Source organism: Limulus polyphemus, unplaced genomic scaffold (assembly GCF_000517525.1).
Source record: "Limulus polyphemus unplaced genomic scaffold, Limulus_polyphemus-2.1.2 Scaffold28, whole genome shotgun sequence".
Lineage (NCBI taxonomy): Eukaryota > Metazoa > Arthropoda > Merostomata > Xiphosura > Limulidae > Limulus > Limulus polyphemus.
Window position 1 is genome coordinate 586,860 of NW_013665638.1, and position 10,430 is coordinate 597,289.

A 10,430-nucleotide genomic window follows, 5' to 3' on the forward strand; every position below is an offset into this window, starting at 1 on the left:
TCTAGCGTTGTAAGTCCGCAGACATACAGCTGTGCCACTGGGGGGGGGGCGAAGCTCTAGTGCTCACGTATTTTCAGATTTAAATATACATCACACTCTAACATAGAAAGCGTAAATAAATCTAGTTTTATAGATTTAATGGCCAAGAAAACGTACAACGTCATCTATTGAAAGCTACAGAAAACATTTTTTCTTATCTTTGTCAATAAAGTGATTGCTAAAAATTAGTTTATGCGCTCCACACACATGTACCCTCATAAAATTCTTAAAAGTGTATTATTATATATGACTAGCAGATGCACGTTGAAACAATTCAATGAAAAAAATAAAACCCGATGCCTAGAATCATCGCGTATATGCAATATGATTGTCTAGTGTGTCGTTTACAACCATCCTTTCCATGTATTATTTCAATAAGGAAAATTGTTTTGAGTTTCTTTTTAAGAAAAGGAGACTAACTATAATGCATTGTTGACAGAAATTTGGTTTCGATGCAATGTTCTTGTGTTCTTAACAAATCACCAAGGATACCAGAAACGGATATTAAGAATCACGCCCCCAGCCCCACCCCACCAGTGGCTCATCAGTAATACTGAGGGCTTCAAACGCCAAATAGCTCCTTGTGTGAGTTTTGTGCTTAACAATAACATTTCACAGCTAGAGCACTTCCCTATAAATGTTTATCTTGTACTACATTTCATTACAATGTTACTACTATTCTCTTACCACATTAATGTGGGACTAGAATAATTTTGATCCATTTGATCCATCATCTATTTATTTTCATTTTGGTTTTTCATTTTTTTTTTGTACCGTAATGTGAATGATTAATGTGATGTTAATAACTAGAAACTTTCACTGGCCAGGTGGTTATGGCGCGTAACTCGCAATCTTAGGGTCGCGGGTTCGAATCCCCGTCACATCAAACATACTCTCCTTTTTAGCCGTGGGGGCGTTATAATGTGACGGTCAATCCCATTATTCGTTAGTAAAAGAGTAGCCCTAAAGTTGGCGGTGGTTAGAGATACTAGCTTCCTTCTCTCTAGTATTTCACTGCTAAATTAGGGACGGCTAGCGCAGATAATCTTCGTGTAGCTTTTCATGAAATTCGAAACAAACCAGTTTCAGTTATTTTATTGTTATATTTTCTGTCATGAATATTTATAAATTACATATTTTATTTACTTTATAGAGTTACTATTATTAATGTTGTAGGTTTACCTCAGTTCTCTTTCGAATAGAAAAGTGATACTCTCCAAGCAACAATACGAGTTTTCTGTGTAGGGTTTGTTATCGCCCCCCAGTGGCACAGCGGTATGTCTACGGACTTACAACGCTAGAAACCCGGGTTTCGATACCCGTGGTGGGCAGAGCACAGATAGCCCATTGAGTAGCTTTTTGCATAACGACAACAACAGGTTTTGTCGTACTTTTGTCATTCCGTTTCCACCATATCTTATGATTCTCTAATTATTGTATATATATATCTATCTATTTATATGTATTTAACTATTTTTATAATGTTGTCTTTCGTCCTTTGTGTGGTAAAAAAGTTCTGTTTGGTTATTTTTAGCTACCTTTAGGTCCCAACTTTACAGGATCTCAACTGAATCCACACGAATTTCAACAACAACAACAAAATCTTCAGGGGCTAGGACAGCTCCTTTTTCTTCAACATGGGCAACTACCTCCTAGCGTTCAGGCTCAGCTATTTCTTCAGAGTCAGGTACTTTTCAACGTCTTGAACGCATTACACATAGAAATACAAAAATAAACAGAATTTTCATACCTAACAAGAATTCCAAATGTGACTGTAGATTTTTGTTTGTTTTCTTTTATGAAGTAATTGAAAATGTCAAGAAAATAGTCTATATGCTGCGATACCGTAAGTATTCAGTTATTAGGCCGGTTATTAAATACATGCTTTTTCTATTGACTTCAAAATACTTTATGGTATTTACTTATTGCGTCTGTACAATTTGGATGAATTTCCTAGATTAATGGGGTTTTTTTTAAGTCAGAAACCTTATATTATTTCGAAAGATTACTTTTATGAAAATGTTCTGAAATGTTTAAAGCGTAGACAACTCTGATTTTTCTTTGAAATGCGCTATAGTTTTTTGTTGTTTCTCATGGTTATTTATGCTTTGTGATACAAACATTATTCACAACTCAGTTAAAACCATAACTAGAGAATGTTCATCGAACAGTGTCAAAAATGCCCCTGAATGTATGAAGTGTGTTTAGCGGTATATCGGAAACCCGAACTTGGGATCTTGAGATGCGCAGCCTGACATGCTAACTATTATTCTATGTCTAGCTTTCCATATTTTTATGAAATGCTTAGATTACACAAAATGATACTCTCCAGCTGGTACTTTTCCTACCTATTCACAGAAATCAGTTATTAGAGATGCATTGTATAATACGTTCATCCTAATACGAGAATGAGAAATCGCAATTCCTTTGGATTAATTTTCTAAAATTATTAATAAGTCTTTCGATTTTAAATCATTTTTCCAGGGTCTTCTGATGCATCAAGCATTACAAAACCTACAGTTTCAAGCTGCCGCTTCTTTGAATTCTGGAACAGCCAGTCCACGAACAGCTGTTACAGCGGCTCACACCCATGAACCCAGCAAACAAGAGATCATCGAGCCCCAAGAGACACTACAAACCAAGGTTGTTTTTTAACTGTAAAGTAATATTGTTCCTTTTCTAGTAAAGTTAGTAAATTATTTGTGTGCTAAGTAAGCTTTTAAAGGATCAGAAAATTGGTAATTTAATGCGGGAATTCGTTTAATTTTGATTAATGGATTAGGTGGTCACCAATGTAATCTTTATACAAACTTTTTTCAATACTTTTTTACTTTGTTTCAGTGCTCATTAGTATATTATATATATATTGTCACTTACATGGAAAACAGATATACACAATTTATGTGAGTCCTAATATCACTGAGCATGCATTTGCCAATATTTCATGCATGTTATATATTTGCATGGAATATTATATCGTACGTCTGAGGCTATCACATGTTATGTTCAATGCATGAAAATTTTAATATGGATAATTAGTATCTAAACATATACGCATAACCATACATTACAAATATTAAGAGCATAGACGACTTATGTTAAATATTACAATATACAATAAAACGTGACTACTAAACTTTATGTGCGAAAAACAGCTATTGTTGCATTACTGTTTTATTTATTTTTAAGAGTTAAGTTTTCATTACTCATATATATACACTTGCTACGTCTCTTTTTTGGGGCGTTGTTTTCAAACTTCTTTTTTCCAAATGTATTTTAAAAAGTCTGAACATGTCTTTATATTCTGTAACAATATTATATTGTCATTTTATTTAAATTGCTTTTGTGAGAGTATAATTGTGAATGAATAATTCTCAAGCAAGGATCCGTCACTTGCTAATTCAAATAAGATTTTATTGTTTGTCCGTAAGTTTATCCTTACTTTTCTATCAAATTACTACGCTTATCGATTTCTATTTAAAATATCATTACTCCGACCAAAAATATAAATCCTAATTTATTTGTTCCTCCATTGGATGATCTATTTAATATATATTTCTGGTTGGTGACATGACTTTTTCAATTTGACTAAAACATGGTCATTATGAGTTCCTCATTTCAATTTGACTAAAACGTGGTCATTATGAGTTGCTCATTCAATTTGACTAAAACATGTCATTATGAGTTCCTCATTTCAAATTGACAAAATAAAAAGCCTGTCTGTTATATGTTAATTATTTTCAGTTGATGAGAACACGACCATTATGTTTTTCTTATTTCAAATTGACTAAATCATGATCGTTTATATACATTTTACTTGATAAAGATGTTTATTCTTATATCTATTCTAACTTTAGTAAAGATCCTCTTTGAGAAGGGATGTAAGTTTCAAAGACAAACACGAGCCGTATGGCGATGAAAGGTCCACCAAAACCCGTTGATGAAATGGGACTGGGATTTCATTGTTCAACAACCCCAGGGTTTAAATCTTATACTAACCAGAGTGTATGGGTCTTAGATTCCACTTACCGAATGATATCCCATCATACTGACTATTCATTCTAAGGCAGACCAAGAGCAAACCTGGGAGAGATATATGTCGCGATGATATATGCATATTGTGGAGGCAAAGCAATTCATTACTCCTCGAATGATTTATATAGTTAAACATTGTGTAACTTTGTGCAAAAGTCAAAAGAAACAAGACTATTAGACTATATAGCGAGCTACTATATACTTTGTCTTCCTCATCTATAAGTACTCACATACCCGTACTGCACATCGTTTATCCACCAACAGTCCCTTCTCTAGTTTTTGGGGCAGTTGGTTGCTTTCTATTTGCTGAGAAGCTCCCTTTTTTTGCCACATATCTCCATCATAATCTGCCAGGTCCTACTGTTTCATCTACTGATGATATGACTTGGTGAATAGTTGTTGCATTTCACAAAGAGGTTCTATGCCTTGCACCCAATCGTTTTCATGATCTTTCACCTTTGAGTGCTTGCTGGCAAAACGACTTCTGTTGGTAACGTTCATCTACCAATGGCACCTAATTCTTGTCTTTTGACAGGGCTGGGTGCCTCCCTTCACAGTGAAGATCTCTAATACCCCAGTGATCGTCGAATTATTCTATGAAAGCTCAACATATCACCTACTAGCAAACCATTTTTTGCTGGTGGATATCATCTACCACCAGCTCTTTATTTTTGGGTCTCAGCACAACAAGGTGACTCACAACATAGAAAGACTCTCCATTGCTCCACCAATCCCTCCTTTAGTCAGTTAATGCTCACTCTTTCACCTGCTGGCAAAGCAGCTCATGTTAGTGGAGCTCATCCACCAATAGCGCTTTTCCCCTCTTTACCTTTATCGACTATATGCAAGGTTCTGCTTCTTTCGTTGATAATATCTAGGAATCCCATAAAGATCATACCACTCAGTTTTTGGATACCACGCCCTTCCTACTGCCTTGATCATTCTTAGTCATCTGCGCTTCACTTGTGCTGAGCTCTGTTTCATCAGCCCATCTAGGTGCACCAGATGGTATTTATTCTCCTTTTCAAGCTCAAGGCTGCAACATGATGGCTGCCAAGGATATCTGCAGCATTGGCAAAACTACAGAACAAGTATGGGGCTTTCCCCAGATTTTGCCATCGTACCTGCAGGCTGCCCTGCTCAATCTCTCCTAGGTTTTATACCTTATATCCTGCTGAAACGTTCATTTCTACCTTTGCTATAGATAGAGAATTCTCACTAGGGTGTGGAAGAATTTAGCCATTCAGAGACAACACAAAACTTCCTGACAGCCATTACCCTCTAGTCACTAGACCAAACTTTCGCTTTCCCTTCTACTATGTGGTATTTTCTGGCTTGTGAATTCCCTCAGGATCATTTTAGAGCTTACTAACTGAAGGTTTAATAATATTGAATCACAGAATGTGTTTCGAATTCATTGCACAGAAAGAGTGGATACACAAATTTGCAAATCAAAAATATTTATCTTATTTAAAGACAAAACACAAGGGCAAATGTTTACGGTGGATGTGTTGAACTGGAAAGAGAAAAGTGAAGGAATCTTTAATTGTTTCTCTTACCAGTTCAGTGTACTCCTTTTTTTAAGCTATGCTGAAAGTAAAATTAAATGTAAAATATTTTTAAACAACCCCGAGAAGTTAAGTTAAAGATAGAAAAAATCCAAATGCTTAAGCTCTAAATCAAGCAAAACAAACTCCAGCTCTTCCGAAATTCAGAGTCTACTATAGTCCAAAATTAAGCTAAAACAAAGTTTGTGAAAAGTAAAACAACATTAACTTTTCAAAAGCTCTTAAAAAATTCTGCAAAAAAAAATTACATCACACAAAGTCAGGCTTGAGGACGCCACCTTCATCTGCTGCAATCCGAGCCATTATTCAATTCCCCTCTATCTCAAATCGTTACGAGTTATATATATCCTCTAAGAAAACACGACTAATTGCCAATTAGAGAATTTACATCACAGCACTGGAAAAAGGGAAATTTAGTGGCTTACTTGATTTACCAAACTTAGCTGAAAGAAATAGAGTAATTTCCAAAAAATAACATATTAACTAAGGAGGAGAGCTAAAGCATGGTACAATCGAGTACTAAAAGGTATATTGAATTGAAGGAGTTAATGAATAGGTGTTACCATGTGTTAGTATATCAAAGAAAGTGAACAATTTCAGCGGCCCCAAGTTGTTAATCAGTGAAATACATTGTCGCATTTAAACTTAACAAACTTAACTTAAAGCCGTTGGTAACACACACAGGTGAGTGTAAAACAACAAAATGATAGTTTAGAAATACCATAAAGAAAAGGCTTAAATCGGTTTTTATTCTTACAATATCATACAAAGTTAAAAGTGTTTCACAATTTTCACTAACTAACCTCTTATAATTCACCAGAATGCTCCAGCTAGTTCACACGTAATATCTGAACACCAAGAAACTAACCCTGTAGAAGTCACAGACCTGGAAGAATTGGAACAGTTTGCCAAAACTTTTAAACAGAAGAGGATAAAACTTGGTAAGCAATATACATGTAAATTATTTCAAGCGTATAAAGTTATGAATAAAACCTAACATAGCTAGTGCGCTCTTGTTCAAATGAAGGGGATAATAGGCTTCCTACTAAATTCAGTAATTTGTAAACCATAGTATGATTCAACGTACTTTTTTTTCAAATAAAAAAACTATAAGTAGTTAATCAAAAATGAAATAATTTTTAAATGTTAAAGTAAGTTTTTACTAAGAGTAGTTTTCTACACGGTGTATTTTAAGTCAGTTTTTGACATGTCGTGTTAAAATATTTTTATCTTTTCACGAAAAATTAATTTTTGAGTTGAGGTAAGATTTATTTTGTCACCAGTAATAATATTATGACAAAGACAGCAGTCATTATTGTTTTTCTTCTTTAAAATATATATAAGAAATATATATATATATATTAGAAATGTGATATGTTATAATAAATACCTCTTATCGTCTAGAGGTGAAAATTGATGAGTTAGTAATTTTTACATGCTATCTATATTATCTGGTAAAGTTAAACACTTGTTGTCTATAATCCACCTAAAAGCTTATTTTGAAATACTTTGCGTATTTTTACTTTCAGTTTTTAAAGTAGTACTGATCTGATAATACTACTAACCAGTGTCGTTGATAAACCGATATATTTGCTGTAACATCTTTTCTTTTCTGTGTTTCTTGCAGGATTTACTCAAGGAGATGTTGGATTAGCAATGGGAAAACTCTATGGGAACGACTTCAGTCAAACTACGATATCTCGATTCGAAGCCCTAAACCTTAGCTATAAAAACATGTGCAAGCTTAAACCTCTTCTTCAAAGATGGCTGGAAAACGCTGACAACTCTTTCAGTGACAATTCTGTCCCCCATGTGAATGTTCAAATCGCACCAGAAACATGTTCACGTCGACGAAGAAAACGAACCAGCATTGATACCAATGTGCGATTTGCTCTAGAGAATGCTTTTATGGAGAACCAAAAACCTACCTCAGAGGATATTGCTCAGTTAGCTGAATCACTGTCTATGCAGAAAGAGGTTGTTAGGGTATGGTTTTGCAATAGGAGACAGAAAGAAAAGAGATTTAATCCTCCCACGACACCAGCAATGTCCTCTCCTTTGAGCATAGCTCTTCCTGTCGCTGCTGCTAGTATTTCCATGTCTACCGGTCGTACGCCGGCGACTGGAACGTCATCCAGTACAGTTCCTTCTGTCACTAACGTCATCACTTGTCCAGCTACCTCATTTTATCCAACCTCGTAAAGTGCCAATGTTACGTGATAGCATCTTTTGTGACAGAATTAACTTCTACATTTACTTCAGAATGAAACGTTAATGAAAGGGAAGTCTGGTTTTTAAAAAAAAACAAAAAAAACAGTGCCCTCATCGTTGTGCTTTACGTAATTTGTTGATAGAAATAGTGTTTGTTGTTTTAATTACACATTAAAATTTAGTTATTTGATATTTGTCGCGGTTTCTAATAGAATTGAGCATTAAAATATTTAACCAAACAAAATTAAATTATCTAAGTATGAATATTCACACGAAAGTCTAAACAGTTTGAGTGTTATTTGAGTGTTTAACGTACATATATACATGTGTGAACTAAGTGGAATTATTTTTAGAAGACTCAGGGATAAAATGTTTCTTCAATTAGTAGTAGTGACTCAGAAGTTTATATGAAGTATATTGCATAGACATACATTTATATAATAGATATATATTCATAATAATTTTCAGAATGTTATGTCCAACAATCTTTCAAAAAGAAATTACCACGTGCAGATCATGTTTTAACTATTATTTTGCTTAAATATCTTTACATTCAGAGATTCAGAATAATTCCGCTAAGAATATTATAATAGTTATTTCTGCATCTGTGTAAGTAAGACTAATCTTTGTTCAGGCTTCCAAAGTTAATATAATTCCAAATGTATTTTTGAAACGCGAGTGTGTCGATACGTTTTTAGTACATAGATGTTATTTATGAAAAATTAGATGTTTTCACCAACGTGGAAGGAAGGGTACATTCGGGTCGTCGGGATTGCGCTGATAAATCACCCGAGTGTTCAGTGTATTTTGTAATAATTACTTGTTGTAGAATGGTCCATCCTACTTTTTCCATTACTATTTTGAAGTGCTGCCCATTGATTTGTCTTGTAGCCTAATTTACTCTATACATTTAGATCTATTACGAGAACCAGTATAATTTTTGTAAGTTTCTATATGTTATGAACATGTGGATATTCATGGCTATTTCTATGATGTCCCGAAGTTGTAGCTCATTTAAAAAAGAAGAAAGAAAAAAGAAGTCGTTTCTCTTATTTTTACAGAAGCAGAAACTTTTATATAAATGTTTGTTTGTTATCGAATATTTCTGTTTTTACATATCCTACAAATCATGATTGTTTAAGTTTTCCGTTTTGTCAGGGATAGATTTTATCTTGTCTAAAACGTGTCTTTACACAATAAGCCTTCTATAAAATATATCGGGTTTTTCTCCACGTTTCGTCATGTTCTGCCAAAATCTTAGTACAATTTTTCCTGCCCCAGGGCAAACCCCAACATATTCCTACTTACCTCAATATATTGTTTATCTACTGTTATCAAAAGCCTTCCGCTGTTTTTCATTAACCACAGAGTGGAAACCTTAAATATCCCATGAGATGCAAAGTCACAAAGAATTTGTATCCATTCGATAACATGAATATGCTTTCTCTTGATATTTTATTCCCACTTTCACTAAATACTTTGTTTGTTTGTAGTTAAGCATAAAGTTGCACAAAGGGCTATCTGTGCTCTGTCCACCACGGGTATATAAATCCGGTTTCCAGCGTTGCAAGTCCGCAGACATACAGCTGTGCCACTGGGGGCATATTAAATACACACCGACGATGAAATAATATATTACCTGTTTACCAAGGCAATGGACCACAATGTTGCAAATTAAAGTGTTTTACTTCTTGGCTCCCTTCTTCTATTACCGTATAATCTGTCTTTAACACAAGTTTGTTTTTATCTACCACAAGTTGTTATTTTAAATCAAAAGCGTATATTTATGTTTCAACGAAATAAATAAATAATGTATATCTGGTGGTTTTGTATTTCTTGTACTGTATGCACTCAGCCCTAAAAAACAGTATTTACTAGCTGGATGCGTTTATTAGTTTTCCAACAGAAGACACATTTTTTACAAACTATATTTAATTATTTCATCGTCATGTGTCCTTGTTTTTAGACACAGTGTTGAAACCTTTATCGTTTTTTATAAGTTTGTGTTCTCACATGTAAGAACACGTGGACTCTAGTATTAAGATCAACAATGCTCTTTTTTTGTAACGTAATCATCACAGATATTTCGTACGTCCATACGACAACGGATCGTCATTCGCCATTTTCCTTCAGTCATAAGACCTGCATCTTAATAACTTAATATTTATGCGACAGATTTTATGAAACACAGGTTGACTATTATGTGCTCTACATTGTAACTTTATAATATTTATTCCTTCCTAAGGTGTCATATTTATTGAAATTTATCTAGTTTGTTGATCGTGACTTAATTAGAATAAAGTGAGTAGCTTTTTAAACAGAAATGTATCCAATAAAGAGCAGTACACTCACACACACACTCTCTTCCTACTCCACAAGATCTTGTCTTGAAGACAACTTTTTCATATTCCTAGGCCATAATTCTTCACTTAATTCCAACAATATAGTACTTTCCATACAAATTGGCCGTTTTTAATATGCTATCACCAAAACCATATAAGGTTTCAAGTTGGGAGTTTCTTTTTACTCCGAAAAGGCAATTCACTCACTGTAATACTGAAGTTACTATGGTTTATA

At 34.1% G+C, this 10,430-nt stretch overlaps 1 protein-coding gene across 1 annotated transcript in view; it reads left to right on the top strand.

Moving 5' to 3' along the window:
- LOC106459467 (POU domain, class 2, transcription factor 1-like) overlaps nucleotides 1–9,627 on the top strand; it is a 15,419-nt gene extending 5,792 nt beyond the window's left edge. The window contains exons 3-6 of the mRNA XM_022386243.1: nucleotides 1,574–1,726; nucleotides 2,524–2,682; nucleotides 6,463–6,583; nucleotides 7,270–9,627. Coding sequence (XP_022241951.1) covers nucleotides 1,574–1,726; nucleotides 2,524–2,682; nucleotides 6,463–6,583; nucleotides 7,270–7,844 — 1,008 coding nt within the window. The 3' untranslated portion in view covers nucleotides 7,845–9,627. The remainder of the gene's footprint in view (nucleotides 1–1,573; nucleotides 1,727–2,523; nucleotides 2,683–6,462; nucleotides 6,584–7,269) is intronic.
- Nucleotides 9,628–10,430: the final 803 nt, after the last annotated feature.